The sequence below is a fragment of the Lissotriton vulgaris genome, chromosome 10, assembly GCF_964263255.1.
Source record: "Lissotriton vulgaris chromosome 10, aLisVul1.2, whole genome shotgun sequence".
In the NCBI taxonomy this organism is placed as follows: domain Eukaryota; kingdom Metazoa; phylum Chordata; class Amphibia; order Caudata; family Salamandridae; genus Lissotriton; species Lissotriton vulgaris.
In genome coordinates this window covers 930,193,922-930,213,938 of record NC_141698.1, presented here as the reverse complement: position 1 = coordinate 930,213,938, position 20,017 = coordinate 930,193,922, and the positions used below count along the sequence as shown (strand labels likewise).

The window sequence follows — 20,017 nt, the reverse complement described above, 5'->3', positions numbered from 1 at the left end:
GGGCCATACCATGTTGCAAACCATTTACCGGGAACAAGGAGGTGCATACGCACCAAAACATGCTCACGGCATGTGGCAGGCATTAGCAACAACATTGGTGGTTCACCCCCTCTTCCCACGTTTTCCACTCATCTATAGCAGTACTAATCCAAACAGGGCATAACAAACGTAACTGAGGGTAGTATCCAAAGAGGGAGCCCTCAGCCGGGTAAAAACTACGGGAACGGGCCGCACAGCAACAGGAGCCTTAATCATTTGGAAAAGCATCTTTGACAAATATTAGAATCGCCAAAGGACTCAGCTAAAAGACACATTTCCTTCCCTCCCTATGCTCATGAGACTACCCAATAAACATATTTAGCATCAATCTAAGCATCCAATTAGGATTGGAGGGGGCTCAACGGCTGATAATAGTCACCCTTACTCCCCGAAATTTCTAAAACATATCCCAACATGGCTCACCTTCCGATGTCCCACTAGATTGTGACTAGTGGAGTGTGGAGATCACTCCCCTAAGGTAAAAATACAGGGACTCTGAAAACTATCAATTACAGGGCATGTGTAATGTTTCTGAGTTAACAATCAAAAACAGGTAACAGAAAAGACATCAAAAGTGCACCAACGCCACCTGTTGTCAACTTCCACTTAGAAAAGAGGGCAAATTTCCAAACTTACACCAATGGAAGGAGATAAAACGCTTGACCTACTCAATATCAGAGTGGGTGCACCATTCCTTCGGGTAGTCGAGCACTTCGATGTCGGTGACACACATGAACCAAATACCGTGAACATTCTCAAAAAGGTCAGAATAAACACAGCCGCTGGAAGAGCACAGATGGCTACTCAATTTACAATATCACAACAAAAGTGGAGAAGTGTGGCTCACTGGTTAGAGGAGGCATACCCTGAAGCAGAGGTCAGACCCAGGACCAGGGTTCAATTCCCGACGCGGCAGGGTCCTGAGCCCAATTGTCCACGGACTCGATAATTCTCGCTTCGGTGCCTGCTCGAATCACGGGCTCACACTCTGCAACTCCGGGCAATAGCTTGCTTAATCTCCACAACGGCCCCCCCGCGGCGGGATGCCTAGCTTTCACCTTGGGGATACCCAGTACGGGTTATCTCACAGGGAAAAAGCCAGGACGGGTTCCCAATGCAAGCGCCGAGATGCCCTAGGGTAAGTCGAGCGCTATATAAGAACACACACACATACATACATACATTATAGTAAACTAAAAACTAGAATCCCCAATGCACTGCATAGCGCCCTTTTACATAACACCTGGTATCAACACATGACCACAGTCAGTTCCCAAGGTCATGTTATGTCTGCTCGTTATTCCCACATGCAGAATGCGCAGATAGGTTATACCTGTCTCTAGTGGTCGTCTCTGAGAAAGCAAAGTGCCTCATTTATCACTACCTATGTAGAATACGGGCCTAGATCCAGCCCAACAAGATAGAACCACACAGGTGAGTTGTAAACCCGACCCAATATGACACCAACCCAACAGCATTATACCTCTTCACCACAACTGCACTGTTTAATTAAACAAACTGTTCCTATTTTGCCAAACGCCTCTTGCCTTCTGTTTTTTTTAGGAAAATCAAACCCGAGCAACAGTTTCTCTGTGCTCTGATTTACTGACACAGATTTAGATGCTAGGGGTAAAATACCATCACATGAGATGACTGAAGCTCTACCCACTGAATGTCTCACCTGTTGACTAATCCAAAATGTGAATGACACTTCCGCCAAGGCAAAGAATGAAAGGCGGTATACCATTACAACAAGGTAAATGATGAAGGAAGGTAACCCATTGCACCTCTCTATGGGGCCATTGTAGGTAGCCAAATACCGGTCGGTAACGGCCGAAAATCGGTAATTTCGGCCTTTACCGACCGGTGTAAGAGCATCGAGATGTATGTGTTGAAAAAGTTACCGAATCGGTAAAAAACAGTCGGTAAAATACCGAATCGGTATATCACGAATCGGAATATCCCGAATTCTTATTTACTGAATCGGTAAATACCGAATCGGTAAATAAGAAATGGACAAAACTGCATATCGAGATGTAGGAAAGTAAAAAAATACAGAATTCCATGAAATTCGGTATTTAAGAGTCGGTATTTACCATGGATTGAAAGCTGGTGGAAACCAGGTACAGGATGTAAAAGAAGGCCCCAAAATGCAACAGTGCAACCACAATGATGGCTTTCTACATAATGACAAGGCGGCTACGGATACAGGCAGCAGGAGAGAGGGTCTGGCTAAGGAAGGAGCAGGTGTACAGGCAGAGGATCACCCTCTTCCAACTGACTGAAGCTGAGATCCTGCAAAGGTACAGACTCCACCCCAGAACCATCATGGACTTGATCAGGGACCTCCACCCATATCTGGAACATCCAACCCCAAGAGCACACGCCATCCCACCCCACGTGCAGGTGTTGTGCTGCCTACACCTTCTTGCCTCTGGGAGCTACCAGCTTGTGATTGCTGTGGTAGGTGGGATGTCCCAGAGCTGCCTGTCACGGTTCTTCAGAAAATTCCTTGACGCTATGATGCAGAGGATGGAACACTACATTGAGTTCCCTGACACACCGGCTGAACTAGCAAAAACCAAAACCGATTTCTACCAACTTGCACAGTTCCCACACATCATAGGCTGTATCGATGGGACGCACATCCCACTATGCCCACCTGCAGCAACAGAACACATATATAGAAACCGGAAATCTACGCATTCAATCAATGTGCAGGTGATCTGCAACGCTGCCAACATAATAAGGGACATTGTAGCAAAATTTTCAGGGAGTACACCCGACTTCTACATCTTCCAGAATAGTGGGATATACAGACGCCTTGTGGCAGGTGATTTTGGGGATGGATACCTGCTAGGTAAGTAAGTGTGAGACACCCTGATAGTCAATGCAGAAGGATCAATCATTAGTATGTGCCTAATCAAACTTTCATTTTCCACCCAGGTGACAGTGCATATGCCCTGCGTTTCTTTGTACTCACCCCCTACCTGAATCCATCCACCAGGAGCGAAAGGCGTTACAACGTGGCACACAGAACAACACGTTGCGTGGTGGAACGCACTTTTGGACTGTTTAAAAGCAGATTTAGGTGCCTCCATAAGAGTGGAGGTGCACGGCAGTACACGCCAATGATCTGTTGCAAAATTATAGCGACCTGCGCCATGCTGCACAATCTTGCCACCAAGGAGGGCACAAATGTAGAACTCACATATCATGAGGACATAGATGATGGGACAGAACAAGCCGATCACAATGCAGCAGGAACAGCACCAGCAACAGATGGTAGACTGAGACGCGCAGAAATCACAAACAGATATTTCTAATGGAGTGATGAAACACAGACATGTTTAGTTCTTGAAGCACGCAGTTTAATATGCACTACTGCACTTCACATATTCAAGACCACATTATTCAAATAAAATCCACTTTTCACACTGGGTGGCCAAAGTTCACTTCACTGTGACCTGTCCTGTGTTCTGGATGCGATGTTAATGTTTGCGCTTATGCATGATGTTGTGGGAGCCACGGGACAGCGGGTCAACTTGCGCAGTGGTGGCAGGGTCATCAACATGGAGCCTGCTGCTCCGACGAACGTCCTGTACAGGAGTGCTGGATCCACTCCTGCTTGTGGACTCCTCTGTGTCCCCGACACACGTGTTACCAGCAGTGGCTGTCTGCTGTGTCAGCAGTACCTCCATAGCAGAGGTCACCCTCCCCATCCCCCTGGACAAGTCACTGCAGCAGTGCACAATGTCAGTCTGCATGTTCACTGACCAGCAGCATAGCAGTGTGGTTGCAGTTGCCAGACGGTTGATGGATTTATTCAGCTGCTTAACTTCGTGCCTGTTCCTGCACCTTTCTGTCTGGTCACTCTCCAGCCTTTCACAGAGGGAACCCATGCGCACACCCATGTCCCTCACCCCCTCTGCCATAGACTCCATTCCTTTGGCCATGGACTCCATTCATAGGGCCATGGAGCATATCCCCCAGTCAATGTTTGACATCCTGCTGTTCAGGATGTGCACCTGTCTGTGCACTGCAATGATCCCTTTGGCCTGCATGCGCTGGATCCTCACCATAGTGCTTTCCAAACCAGCAAAGACCCCCTGCATATCATGCCCCTCGTCTCGCTCACATGCCCTACGACCACGGGCACTTGCACGCCCAGATCCTAATGACCCCTGTTGCCTGGCGTTGCCAGCCAGTGCTGAAGTGCTAGGTGTGTGAACCTCCACCTCTTCCTCATCAGACCTTCCAGGATGCTGAGTGGTGGTATGTCCTGCCTCCTTGGCCTCAAATGCACAGAGGACCCTGAGCTTGGTGTTGTGGCACCTGCAGGTGCTGCCGGAGTCTGTGTCTCAAACATCAGGGGTGACAGTGGCTGTGCTGTGGTGTCTTCCTCCATTGCTGTGGGTGCCTGCATTGTAGGAGTGTCCTCATGGACAGTGCTGGGTCCTGCTGTGTCTGTGGGCTTCTGCCTCGCAGCTGTTGTTGGTGCACTTGCCTCCCCTCCCTGCGCTGCACTGCGCGATGACTCTCCTGTGGGCAGACATGGACAATGATAACCTGTGTGTTTTCAATAGACACATTCCTATTACACAATTTCCTAAGCCTCAACTGCTTGTGTATGGGGAGTGTGGCATGGCATGCAGTATTCTGTGTATGCTGCTGTGATGAGTGTTCCTATGACTACGACTACCATGATGCATTGCTGGTGAGTACTGACATGTGTTCTGGATTGTGATTGAGTCACCGACATTGGGGAAGGGGCCAGGGAATGGGTGGGGATTCATGTCCATGCATCTTACCTTTCTTTCTTGCAGCTCTGGCTGAGCTGTCAGCATCTCCAATCCTGTGTATGCTTTCAGGCTCCATGGTGGATTCCACAAGCTGCTCCAGTTCAGTGAGGCTTGGTGCACGGCTCTTCCCTCCACCTGTGGCTGAGGATTATTTCCTCTGGGTTGCAATCTTCTTTTTGGTGGTGATCCTCAGATCATACCACCTTTTCTTAATGTCTTCTATTTCACGATGTGTGACCCCTAGGGCATTTACTTTGCTCTGGATCAGCCAGGTGTTCCTTTTGACAGACTCTGCTACTTGCAGGGACTGTCTCCCAAAAAGCCGGCTGTAATGCTGCACTACCTCCTCCACCACCACCTGGAGCTCAGTTGTGCTGAATTTCAGCTTCCTTTTTCTGTCAACACCTTCCTTCTGGCCTTCCTGGGACTCCATGGTGATGCTCTGCTGGGCTCAGTGCAGCCTGCTCCTCTGTCTCCCCTCCAGCTCTCCAAACAGTTCTGTGGCTCTGCACCTGCATGGGTGTGGCCAACTCCAGGTACGGGGTGTGGTACTTGCATCTAATTGGTTGATTTCACAGTTGCTTTGTTGTGGGGTGTAGTGGGTGTCCCTGATTGGTTGACTGGCTCACATGTCACCCATTCGAATTATCGAGATCGGATTTTACCGATTCAGTAAATACCGATTCAGTAAATACCGATTCGGTAATCTCCGATTCGGTATCTCCCATTCATTCCTATGGGCCTGGAGGCCCATCGGGTTGAATGGGTGATACCGATTCGGTGATTACCGATTCGGAGATTACCGAATCGGTATTTACCGAGTCAGGATTCCGACTGTTACCGAATCGGTATTGTTTACCGATTTTTTACCTACATTAAATTTTCCGATTCATAAATACCAATTCGGTATGAATCGGTATTTATGAATCGGTAAAATGAAATTACCTACATCGGGCCTACGTATGCTGCCCTGAGAATAGATCTAAATTGTAAAATACAACTTAAAGAAGCAATGGCTGAAGGGGGTAATTGAAAGGCATTCTCTATGTATAATTTGTATTCATTACATAACTCTGGAGAAAAAGTTAAGTGGCCCCTAGCCTAGACCTTATGACGGTTATAGCCATCCTACAATTTTATCAAAATATGCAGCCACTTAAGTCATTTATTGCCTGCAATGTATGGGCTCTACAACATATTGAACATACTGAAGTCTTAAACTGAAAATGTTCAATTGGTGTTTCGATATTAAATGCTGATTTTATTATAGGTCTGCGCGGAGTTCACGGACTTCGCAGCACTCCGTAAAGTGACAAAAAGGCTCAGCGGCGTTCTGCAAGCAGTGGAGTGCGACACAAACAACAGTTTGCGCTGATCTTCCTGCCGCTCTGGTGTAAATTCTACCCAATCAGCAGCTCGCACTCGCCAACTCACTGTTGGCGAATGTGAGTGGGGAAAAAAACTCTGCTGCGCAGCAGAGTTTTCTGCACTTCGTGAGCTCCACGGACTGCATAGTTCACCGCCCAGGCCTAATTTTATACATACAGAAAATGCAATGCATTGTCATCATGCTCCAAATTTTCATGACACTAATAACTTGGAAACTCCCACCATATAACAATTTCAAGACTCTACTGTCTTTTGTAAAACATGAGCAATGGGACCCCCTCAAAAATATAATTTATGGCCCTGGAACCGAGGGGAGCAAGAAAACACAAAACAAGAGGGGTGTTCCTACAGTGGCCGTATCATTCAATAATGTGTATACATCTCTAAGTAATCACAAGGGGCAGTGACAGAAGAAGGTAAAGTGCAAACAAAGTTCATTTAGAAAAATATTTATTTATTCTTTTTTTAAAAAAAATGTTCTTGATATAAATTCATATAAATATTATTGTTCAACAAAAAACCTTTTTTGAATTAATAGGTAGTACATAGATTAATTGAGAAAATTCATAAAGAGCACAAGACAGTCATAAAAACAGCAGCAAATTAGCAGGTCCCCTGAAAAGCAATCATGCACCACAACTCACTCACGTGCTAACAATCATTCTACATTCATACCACATACAAAAATGGAGAAGGAACTGGATTCCAAATAGCAAGATGACTATGCTAATGTGGTCCAAGGGCACCAGGGTGTAATTGTTGGCCCTTGTAGCGGGTCTACGCGCGTTTCGGTGGACAAGCCACCTTCATCAGGACCTTCTTGACCAAAAAAGTGAAGATATCAGGGGATCAAACAAGAGGAGTTTTGGCCTAAAAAAGAAAAGATATATATAAATCTCTGTCACTAGCACATACACCAAAAAACTATGTACAAGAGAACATAAATACATTCACTGTTTCCCCCCCCCTTCTTTCCCCTGTCTGACTGTCTTGTGCTCTTTATGAATTTTCTCAATTAATCTATGTACTACCTATTAATTCAAAAAAGGTTTTTTGTTGAACAATAATATTTATATGAATTTATATCAAGAAAAAAATTTAAAAAAAGAATAAATAAATATTTTTCTAAATGAACTTTGTTTGCACTTTACCTTCTTCTGTCACTGCCCCTTGTGATTACTTAGAGATGTATACACATTATTGAATGATACGGCCACTGTAGGAACACCCCTCTTGCTTTGTGTCTACTGTCTTTTGTATACAGAGTTTTGCTAAGCTACTGACATTCATATTTTAAACACAGTTTCGAAGAACTGGATGACAGTTCACCGGCGGTTATAGTGTAATGTATTTATTTACCTTATGAAAATAAATGTAACCTTGTGTGAGTTCATCTGCTCCTTCTCCGGAGAAAATAACCACACTGTCAGTGTTCTTCCGGATGTATTTGGAGACGAGGTACATGCCTATAAGACATTACAAAGTGATAATTAGGGTACCACACTACCGTAAAATACACTCAAACACACTATTCAGTATACTGGACACATTTCTCTGGCTGTGAAATCCCTTCTTTAGATTAAACATTTTAAGAGTCCTGCAGAGAACCAGATAGATCCAGGTCCCTAAAAGTACCTGAAAATATCTGCTATAACTTACTAAAAACTAAAAAGTAGATACTGTCTCAGCTGTGGAAAAAGGTAGAGGATCTGGGATTATGACATAAGTTTAGGTAAGCATTTGTTAGCTCTAGTTGGTTCATCAAGGGGTTTTCGGGTACCCTATAGAGTCAGGAAAAGAAAATCACAGAAAGCAGGCAGGTATTCTAACACAGTATTAGAGGGACCAGGGAATCCCTTACTTGTTCAGAAGACATGACGTCCAGAGCACGGAGGGAGAAGCAGTTAAAGCTGCCTTCCACACCCCATTCTGATGCCTGGCAACGTCCCTGGTTGTTCAAGCTTTCTGCTATCATCAGTTTGTTACCTAGGGCTTGATTCACAAAGGTGAACTAAGAGGAAAGCCCCACTTTACGACTTTCGGTATTCACAAACAGCATTTCCGAATTGGCATGTTAAGACCAGGTTTTCCCTGGCAATAATTTTGGCGCTGCCTCCTATTTACACCACCCTTGTAAATAGAGGGCAGCGTCCAAATCAATAGATGTTGCAGCGGAACGCCCACCGGAACACCCATTGAATGCCCATTTCACACTATGTTTAGCATTAAAGGGGCCTTATTCACAGACTTTGAAAATAAGACCATTGATCTATCACTATACGAACGTAAAAAAAAATGATGTTTCTGTTGCTATAGGGTCTTGTAAATATGCCCCTTAGTGGCTAGTATTATGCAGCACATGTGGACGGCGTTCCTATTCGTACGTAATCTGGATTACACTGTCACTTTATCGAAAACGGGAAGTCTGACTGATTCTGCATTCGTACTGAACGGGTAAACTCGGCACACCAGGCACTTTTATCCCCTGTTTCTGTTTACATCTACAATTGACACCATTCTCCAAGAATGAATTCCTAGCAAAGACTACAATAGCCCAGCTACTACATTATGACTATAAACAGTGTTGAGGAAGTCAGTGACTAACGTGGAACAGCACAGGAACATAATGACCCTGTCTGGTCTGTACAAAATCTGGACAGCACTGTCTTTTCAGTATATAACCTAGGCACAATTCAGGCAGATGCAGCTTTATCTTCATATGGGCAAACTTGGTGCATTAGACACTTTAATTGACTCTATTTGCTCAACTGCTCTTCTTTGCGTTTGAACATGGATATCTTGCTCAGTGATATTTTTCTTTTCTTTTTTTAAAGTTACTGATTTAAAAAGTTTTTATGAAAGCACTTAGTGCAAAGGTTTTATTGAGCTGGGCACTTGAATAAAAAAATAACTTTTTCTACAATGTTTTATTGTTTACTAAAAGAAACAACATTATGTGACGGCTGTTTGCAAGATAGGATAGTCTCTTTATTCACTGTTCTTGCCTTTCAATGAGCATGAACATGAACAGCCTCTTACCAACGGAGGCGCGCACCGTAGTGATGTCATAGGTTTCCAGGCTAAATATGACGTCTTCTATTGCTTGAACTCCTTCGTCAAAATCAAACACTACTTCATGATGTTCGCTGCCTATATGAGAAGCAACCTGTTCAGAGAGCAAAACGTCAGCCAGCAATTGGGAATAACACATTATATGTACATTCTATAAATGTAAAATCTATTACAAATCTGTTTAATGGCTAAATCATGAAAAAGTATTGTGAGAGGGTTTGCATTATAGATATTAAATTATTCCAAATATTGCATCTGATTCATCTTCTAATATATATGTCTCCTCCACAATAACATATCTCAACACAGGAAGAGTTGTCTGCTAAAGGAATCCAACTGCTAGATAGCAATAGTTCTGTCATATCAGGATATTGAAATGTGTCCCTGTTGGGTCATGGTGATTATGAGACAGGCATGCACTGCACAAAGCAGTAAAAAGAATCAGCAGGATCTCAAACTGCAGCTGTTAGAACTGGAATTTCTGGTTGGCTAAGGCTTACACCAAAGCCAGGCAGAAACCACCATTCTAGTCAGGGCAAGGGAGTCACACACCAAGATAACCCCGCTCATCCCCTTGGTAGCTTGGCACGAGCAGACAGGCTTATCCCGGAGGCAGTGTGTAAAGCATTTGCGCACGCACACAACAGCAACAATATTCTAAGCACACCACAAAAGGAACTCCACATAATGTGATATAAAAAGAACTTTTGTATTGTCAAAACACATCAGATAGTAATCACACAATATACATTGTGCCAACTGGCACGGGCAATATTCACAAGGAATTATTTACACCAGGACAGGGCCACGTGGACCACTGTCAGAATCTGCACTTAGAATAACTAGCACTTAGAATAACTGTAACACCACATAACAATTATAGACCACAACTAGTGACCACTGGTAACAGGTAGGTACACACTATGCAATACTAATAACCATAGGCCTATATCACGCGTAGACACATAACCTCTCTAGTATAAACTAAACTAGGCAAAACAACCTCCTAAGCATGAAAGCACATCTAGAGGTATCACAGGCATAATTGCATTGCACATTACGCATAACTCACATTTAGGCCTAACCAGTATAACTACAGTAGGCAATCTCTCACTAGTCTAAACACATTAGACTCTGCCTCCTAAGAATAAATCACATTTAGGGGCATAACTCACAGTGAAACATAATCTCACTAACATAAACCTCCATAGGTAAAACCATCTCTAGAGGTATCAATACAGGGTGCGTAAAACATACTAAATGCATTACATTTCCTAGCACCACATTTAAAGCACATGAATCACATTAGGCAATCATCATCACAAACCTAGTAATCACATTGCGCAAAAATCACATTAGGGCCTTGAGCCCTACCCAAATACCAGCCCCCCTGGCCAACTGGCCATCCAAGAAGGGGCTCAAATGCCCTGTGTCCAGAATGTCAGGGCTCGCTGCCAATGCAGCGCCAGTCAGGGGTGCGCCACCGCCACAAACCTAAACGTTGCAGCTGCCCACTACTTGCTGGGCAGCTGATGACAACAACAGGGCCTAAACGTTGCAGCTGGCGCTAAGTGCTGCGCAGCTGTAGAAGGCCTGGCACCTCAGTGCCACTTCTGTCCCTCTCAGGCACTTTCTTACAAAGATTGAGCCTAAACGGTGCAGCTGCCCTCTACTTGCTGGGCAGCTGTAAAACAGGAAAACTGCGGCATGGGCTCTCACTAGCCCCTTTCAACACACTGCGCAAAAGGTCGGAGCCATCTAGGCTCTAAAAGACAAATATGGGCCTCTGGAGCACTCTGGCTCCTCTCAAATCATGGTGCGCAACCTAGGGTTTCAAGGACCCCCCTCCCCCCCCCCCGACCCCCCACTGGGCCTCCTTTGTTGTAAAAGGTGCAGGCAAGGGAGAACCAGCTACAACTGGTTATGAGGAACTCCCTTTCACTGGGGCCAGGCTAGGGACATCAGACGCACCACAGGGGGTGGAGCCAGCATTGTGGAGGGAGGGACCAGCCCTATTCAGGTCGCAGGTGCAGCCCCTCTCTGCCATCAGCTTGCTAATCTCTCCATTCACCACCGGGGCAGACCCATCCTGACTCCTGGAGTCAGGCTCACCAGCCAGCTCCAGCCAATCACACGCCAGACACAAATTACACAAACATGCCAACTTCTAGAAGTGGCACTTCCACACTAGACACAATCATGCCGCATACATCATTGCGCAGCATTCAATCTCACAAATTCGCACATACCAAACTCGACCCTGCACTCCCCACACATCAGGAACTACCATGGTCACACATATTCCCCATGCATTCGTATGGGAGAGCAGGTCAATCTCACCACACACACGGAGAGCGCACGCACTTTACACTGGACCTTAGTAAAAAAGTGCGCAGAGACCTAAAATCACCAACACCAGGTTACAGAAACAGGCTAGGCAAAAGCAAAAAGTTTTGTGGTGAACCTGCCAAAAGGGCCGGGTCCAACAGCAGCTGAGAAACTGATCTACCAGGGGATACTGTCAATCAACCACCATCTCACCTTTTCAGTGTGTGAGCTATAATGTTTCAGTCATAGGTCCCTTCCTTCAGTCTTGTGAGAAGGCTTGAATACATTCATGCATGATGCCATTGTTGCAGGGAATGACAAGGTAAAGTGCAGAAATACAAATTATCACAAATACAAAAACATATTCATTACTTATTTGGTGGTGTGTGTTATGTTATGTAGATTTGCAAAGTGCACTATCAACAATGCCTATTTCCTGACACTGAGCAGGTGCGTGTCTAGCCCTGCCTATGGTAGGTTGGTTAATTGAAAAGCCAGGTTTTCAGCTTCTTGTGCAACTCAAAAAGAGAGAAGGGGGCACACTCTCCAAAACAAAGTCTATACCAGGCTGCTGTGAAATCATCCTCTGCTGTAATGAAGTACATTGACGCTTGCGCTGGGTCTCAATTTTAGTTTCATGTTGTCGCTTGACATCTTTTTCTAATGGTGACATTTTACATTTTTTACACTGACACCATAATGTACTGAGAAGTTACTGCACATGCAGCTTCTTTCCTAGTAAGCATTGCTAACATATTGTTCATGCACTCTGCACACTGCTAAGCACATAGAACGTAATGCCCTTGCATGTGGTTGTCCGGCTGGAGAGAGCTCTAAGACTCCGGACAAACCATTGCATCAGCTCTGCACCTTTGACACAGCGCAATGTGAATGGTACTTTTATTATATAAACAGCCTCTGTGCTACATTTGACAGAGGAGCACTTCTGCAGGGATTATCTTGGAGCACGGTACACTGTGACTGAGATGTAGCCCTGCTGACTCAGACCTCTAACCAGAAAAGGACAATAGCATGTTCTACATCAGACAGGCTTCCTGGCACATCTTACTCAGGAATGGGGGTTTAGGCTATCCTAATGGACCTGGGAGAGGGCACTCCCACTATGCTCCTTTTAGCATAGGCAGTAGCAGAATGGAGAGCAACAACATAGTAACTCTATCTTTTTCACCATCCTTGTAAGGCTGTTCACAATGTTTTCTTTCTTCTGCCTTATAATCCCACCTCGTGCTTTCTATACAAGAATACAATTGTTTCAATAAATGTTTTTTATATCTATTTTTTGTTTCCCTTAAGCATGCAGAGTAAAAATGAAAGGGTAGATCTGTTTCCACGGTTTGCTTGTGAAAAAGAGTGATTATGTTCGAGTTTGCTGATACCATCTGGTACCCTGGTAAGGTTAGGGGTTCCGATGGAGCACTGTGAGCGAGCTAGGATTGTGTCACAATTTTCTGATTGTATGTGGAGACCAAGTCCCTATACCCTGAAGCTCAAGTTGAACTAATATGCAGTCCTACTTAATTTGTAGGAACCGTATAACACTGCAGAAAGGCAAAGGTGAAAAGGGCTTATAGGGGACTCAGTAGCAATCTGATCTTAAATGATGTGTGAGTCTCCAAAGAATACAAAGTCCTTGTAGGATCTAGATTGACAATTATTTTATTTCTATAATGTTTTAAATTGTGATGTTTTAACCATTTAACATTTCATTATTATCCATTGCAGCATAGCTGTACATCTAGAAGAAGGGAAACAATGTTTCATTTGAGATGGAGGTCTTCAATATCTTATTGTAGGCAGCCAGCAGCCATGCTTAATATGGGTCTTCAACAAGGTCACAATAAGAATGTTTGTATATACAAGCTTTTCTCCACTAATTACTTACCTTTGCCTAATTTAAATAAGGATATGTTCCTAGATTTTCCTGAGCCACATCAAGCAAATTGGCACCTCTCCTCCCAGAAACAGAGGTTTTACTGGTCACAGTAATACTCTTTGTGGTAAGACTTACTGTTTGAACCTTCCCATGCATGATATTTTGAGAGTCCCTGAGTTAAAATGACTAAATGACTTCTAATTGTGATGTTCATGATACAACACTAAGATTCCAATGCAAATACTGACTCTATCTGTGTGTGTTTGGTTTCTGGATGTACCTGGCACTCGTTTTGCTCCAGTCTGGTAGGCCAAAGAGCTTTTACAAGACGTGTGAAGTTTTCTTTAGTTGAATTCGAGATAGCATTGTATTCCAAATTTCTTCCAGTGGTTCAGAGTTACATGGCAGTCCTGGTATCAGTGTGGGCAATGCAGATACTGTTATCTTTATCTCTGGAAAGAAGCTCTAAAACCTTCACAACAGTGAACCAACTTTAAACAACAAGAATAAATATTCCACACGTGGGCCTTCCTTATTTACCTGAAAACTGGTTGGCTTCCTACTAGTGTAAGCACAGTTATGCTATTGTTAGCCAAGATTTTGGCCTAGTTTTAAATAGTTTTGTATGGTTTACACTGTCCGATAACTGTGTTTACAAGTGCAAAATTACTTTTGCATAGTAAGATTTGTACTCATAACAAGATCTACTCACACCATGGATTCTGTGTGAGTGACTCTCCTCATCTAGGTGTAGAGGGAGTGTTCCAGGGATGAATGCCTGGTAGGCGTGTGTATGCTCAGAAACCTATACATTTGTGGTTATTAACAAACCATGTTACGATCCCTTCCTACACTGTAAAATATACACAATGGAAGTCCATTTTCGCAGTTATAAACAGAAGGGAACTCCCTCAAACTGGTGAGGATGAATGGGAAAGGATTTCTCCACAATGAAAAAGGGTTTCCCTGTAAAGTGAAAAAAGTTAGCAAGTATATTTGAACTTTCTCCCTTGTTTTACATACAAAAATATATAAGGGTATAATTTGGCATGGAAACCTTTTTTTTAAAAACTTTCAGAATTACAGAAATGCTACCAAAGCCGCAGGCTACCAGTGGTGACCGGGAAATGATATGTGAAATCCAAACAGTCAGGAATTTGCATCCTGGCTAGGTTCGAAATCTGTAAGTGTAGATTTCCCACTTTATTAAGGAAATTAATGTATTGCCATGAGATAATAACACAGGGCTAAGCATGAGACTTTTTTCCAAATCTGCAGAGCGTCCTACTGCACAGCTGCTTGACGGTTCTGCGCGGGATGCTATACAAGCCAAATATTTGTCTTGAATGTTAGAGGGGTGCAGAAATTAGATAATCCACAGTGATGGCCTCCAGCTGGAGTGATGACTGAAAAATATAATCTGCCTAGTTTCATGGTGATTTCGAGGGTCTTAGATATTGACTGTGGAATTTAGGAGACTGTGGAACTGAGATAAGAATTGACAGGTACTTTTTGAGTAATGTTGCCTCTTCAGACAGCACCAAGTTGAAGAAGTTGTGTTTTGTATTTATCATAGTTGGTGAAATACCAGTTAATTAGAATTCCAGCTTTATTGTATTCTTGCTGCATATACCAGTACCACTGGTATTCATACTTGGGTGAGGACTGAGGGACCTCTGAGATGCTAGGATTTATTGTGAATGACTTCCTATACTTCACTTCAATTAACTGAAGACCGTTTTAAGTAATATTGTAGCATCATTGATCCAGACACATGTGAAAGGATGTAGGGGACAGTCATGTTACATGCTATGAAATAGAGTACACTGTCTTTGTCTACTTACCATAACTCTAACATTCATGTGTGTTTGTAGAAGTCCTTCATTCACTTTCCGGGACTGGATTGTTATAATGTCTTCCATCATAAGCATGTTTTGGTCCATTTTGGGTAGGAAGCCAAAGTTTGTTGCGAAGTTTGTGGCTGTTTTCTACGCTGTACTGTAAGTTCGTCAATAGCGTAGTAAGTGTTTCTGGTGAGCAATCCTTGGCAATTTCAGGCACTTACTTTTTAAATCTGAGGTGTCTTGTGCTGTGTCTTTGTGCGTTTTTTCTACGATATATGTTTTGTAAGCAAATTGCGTGGTACAGTCGAAGGTATTTAGAATATTACACATAATGGGCCTGATTCAGACATGAGCTTTAAATCAAAATGTTTCTGAATTCCTGAAGGAAGCGCATAATCCAGGTGGAGTATCTAATGGTGAATTTTCTCCACTGCATGTACAGTAGTGTGGTGGAGGATAATGGATTATAGAGTTTTCCACCTGGGATAAGACATTCTCCAGAAATCAAAGAATTTGACGTTTTTACCCAACTCTAAACTAGGGGTGGGCGTAACTGGTGTAATTCAGTGTAGCGGAATTACCTAAGGATTCCACAAAATTACGCTTAAATTAGGCAAAACTATCCAAAATGGACACAAGGATGCATTTGTGCTAAGAAATAGCGCTCAATAAAACAGAACACAAATAGCAAGTAGGAGCAACCTCTCGCTAATGTGCTCTTGGGGAAGGATTTCCTCCCCACCTTATTACCATAATTTAGAGCTATTTTCTATCTTAGATGCAAAGGAACATCGCTAGAATACTAATAGTAAAGCTGCCCTCACAGTAGGATTTTCACCCCAAAATCACTCTTACTTACGTTGGGAAGAGTAATCCTGTAACTATCAGTAATTCTGCATCAAAGAGTAACGCGGAATTACCAAATTGTCTCCGGCATAATCTGCCCAGGGCTTCTCTAAATGAGACCACATGATGTAAGAGGGAACAGCAAGTGGAACTCAAAATGAGTGGCAGCTACACAAAACATGTCAGGTATGCCATTTACAAACTTATGGGTTGCATGCACAGTTCCCTCTAGCCTGCACATCTGTATAGCTGGGCAGCTTCCATCTTGTAGCTGCTCACAGACATTTGAAGCATGCAAGCTCACTCACTGACTGCAACATTGTTGTCTTGTCAGCAATCTGATGTTCGTCTGCAGGAGGGAAACTTTTAATACACAGACCAGTTTCTCTAATTTTACAAATAAAAAAGAAACAACATGTTACAATGAAAGGCAGCAAGGTGGGTTTCAAGAGATGCTTGGGTAAAACGCCATCAGTTTGTCATATCTTGATTTAAAAGTGAGATTTCCTAGCTGACCAAAGATTGTGCTGTTGGTCTGAAAACACTCTCCTAGAGGAAAATGCAGTCTTATGTACTGACCATTGCCAAGTGTAGGAAAATGCCCCAATGTTGCATGGTAACCCTCATCTGTTGCTAGGTTTTTCTGCTGGCTTTTGGAATCTGCACACTGGTTCAGTGCCCAGTACACATGCTTTGACCCCTAAAAACATGTTGAATTGCCATATAACTAATTGGCCTATTTAGCATAACTAGAAGTCCCTAGTTTATAGTCCCAAATGTACCCAGGGTCTGTAAGTTAAATGTCAGTTGTGACTGCAGTACGTATTGTGTCACCACCAAAGTGACAATGTAAAGCATGTCTCCTGGCCTCCCCCTATAGCCTGGTTATGCAGCTTTAAAACTTGTACTCAGCCTAGAAAAATAAACATTTTGCTAGGCTTAAACCATCCCATCAATTTTTATAAGTCACCCTTTAGGTGGGCCCTAAATGCCCATAGGGCAGGGTACATGATGTTTAAAAAGTAGGATATGTATATTTTGTGTTTCACATGTCCTGGCAGTGAAAAACCACAAAAGTAATTTTTGATTGTGAGAAGACTGGCCCTTTCTTAGAAGAGCTTTGGGTTACACAGTAACACCTTATGATACTAAAATTCAGTTTGGGAGTGGGAAGTAGCCAGAAATAGGATTCAAGGTTCCATTTTGATAGTAAATTTAAATTGAATATAATGGTCAAGTCGGACTTTATATTATTTTGAAAATTGTACTTTTATAAAATCGTCCTCTTTCTGCCTGACCTAAATGTGCCGATTTGCCAGTATTCACTGTCACCCAGGAGCTGAATGGGTCCTTGATCAGTTCTGAAGTGGCTCTCAGAGCTGCGACAAAGGAAGAGGGGCTGATCTTCCCCTAGCAGGTTGCCCATCTCGGCTATGCCCAGGAAGTTAATTAACTTTCAAAGGTTGCCTAGCCTGTCACTGGTGCATGTAGTTCACACCTGGGCCTGCCCTGGTATTGTTCCTCTAGTCAGCCAGTCTCCATTCCTAGTGAGAGAGGAACTACTCCCAGACCTGGTTTGAAGAAACGACACCAGCACCCAAAAAAGCCTCACTTCTGGATAGGCACAGGGAACTCTGCACACGGCAGAAAAGGTTTTGCCATGTTGGTTTCAGATCGAGAAGCGCATAGTGGGATAGTTCACAGTGCAACACACAAGAAATTCTGCAAAAGTGGGTAGGGATGACAACTGGGAACTTTTATCGCACTGGTTAGAGAGTGACCTGGAATTTCCCCCAACCACCAGCTGCCACTGGGCATAAATATGGTACACCCAATGCTCTGTTCGAAATACAGCTGGACCTGTGGAAGATAGACGCCTAAACCTGCTGTTGTGACCTGTGAGTCTATGAGCTGGATGTACTCCCACTTGTACCCAGGACCAAAAGGTTGACTTCAAGGGTCAGTTGGCTGACCTCCTGTTGAGCTACAGGGACACAAAAGCTATAAACTATCTACTCTGCTGAAGAGACCACCTGACCTGTTCCAATTGAACCTGCCTTGGATCCTGCTGGTCCAGACCCCTAAGTGGTGTCCCTATGGTGCTGGGGCCCTTGGATAAGTGTATTCCTCCTGCCCAGTCCTAAAATCCAAGACTTAGAATAGTTTTTAAGATTTTTTGTTTGAAGAACTATCTGTTAGGAGACTGGGACGAACTTGCTGCTGCTGGACCAAATATTCAGGTTACTGAAGCTTTGGGCTTTTCCGCAGCACCAAATCAGTTTCAGCGAGAAGTCATTGAAAAGGTATCTGGCCCCGTGAAGCCTGTTCGGCAACAGCTCACAGTCTTACTCTGCATGAGAAATCTGAAATCAGAAAAAGTGACTAAGCTGGAAGATCGCAATCTTTCTTTGGTGAAGCCACCAAAAGTATCCTGCTGGTGAGGGACCTTCTATGTGCACAAATTTGGAATATGTCCTGCTCTGAGCTTACCTGCTAAAAGTCAATGGTTTCCCACAGCTTGCTGCTTCACCTCACTAGGGATTTTCGAATTCCATTTCAGAGACTAAAGGGACGATGTATATGTTGGCAGAAAGGGTACACCACCAAAATAGCATCATAGTACCTTTTCCACCACCATAATGATCCACTCACAGGTGGACCTTTGGTTTAACAATGGCAGAGACTACTCCATCCCCGCAGTGGTTACACTCCTCCGACGGTATGATGGTGTAAGAGTCATAGGAGGTTGTCCTGTATGTCGCCCACCTAATTTAGAAAGGTGTACATACACAGATGTTTTTTTTTATTTTTAAAAAACAAACTCCCGCTTTGGGGTTGTTTTTTAAAATATTTTTTTTTTAAATTTTCTTGTTAAGCTCCATCATCTGAGACAGGGTCATTCGGCAAAATTACAATACACTGGCCAGAACCTCCTTGACGGCCTTTGCTTGAAATGTCCACTGACCCATGGACATTTCAAAATTTGGTTGTTAGGACCAGGCCAGGGCAAGTAAGTAGTTCACTCCATTGCCCTGGTGGAGGACTGCTCAACCGCCAGATTCAACATGAGGCCCTAAGTCAGAAGGTAAAACTTCAAACTGAGGAAAATCTGGTATCGCAGTTGGCCTTAACTTGCCCCTAGGTACCGGTGAAGCTCATCTAGATAACTGTGGTTGGCGCTTAACACTTGTTGATGCTATTTTTATTTAAAACTTGAAAAATTCATATTTCCAGTTCCCCTTACCGGATTGTTGTCTTTTTGGTGTCAACTTGTTCATTTAAATATAGTCATTCTCTATCTCTAGTTTTATGAATTGAAGTGGAATATTTATTGTGTTTTGTTTTCTACTTTTTAAGTGTTTTGCTACTTCTAAAAGCTTCTCCATGACATAGCTTGAGCTCGGGTTTTAATTACTGCTAAACTTTACTAGACCTAACAAGGATAGTACCATTACTACTTTTAATGGAATGATTGTCAAATCATTTGTAGAGTGTGGCTTACTACCCGTGAGGGTATCAAGGCGCTGTCCATAGGCACGGGGATATTAAGTGATTGGCCCAGAATGACATGATGTTGAACCGACGCCGAAACTCAAACCAGGACCCCCAGCTCCAAAGTTGGCAGTTCTGGCTGTTAAGCCACACCCTCTTCCATTAAGCCACATCCTCTCCTGTAGTGGACTACCATCCACCCTAATAATCCATGTCCGGACACCAAGTATGACTTGTTTAGTGTCCCAGCATATCTGGGAAGGAAGTAACCCAAAAAGCACGATGGGACCAGCATTTGCAAGTCCTATTGC

At 43.6% G+C, this 20,017-nt stretch overlaps 1 protein-coding gene across 1 annotated transcript in view; it reads right to left on the bottom strand.

Moving 5' to 3' along the window:
* Positions 1-20,017, bottom strand: part of ASNS (asparagine synthetase (glutamine-hydrolyzing)) — a 241,834-nt gene that overhangs the window by 154,055 nt on the left and 67,762 nt on the right. Inside the window, exons 7-8 of the mRNA XM_086941926.1 lie at positions 9,270-9,396; positions 7,590-7,696 (exon numbers count right to left, since the gene is read on the bottom strand). Of these exons, the coding sequence (XP_086798052.1) occupies positions 7,590-7,696; positions 9,270-9,396 (234 nt within the window). The remainder of the gene's footprint in view (positions 1-7,589; positions 7,697-9,269; positions 9,397-20,017) is intronic.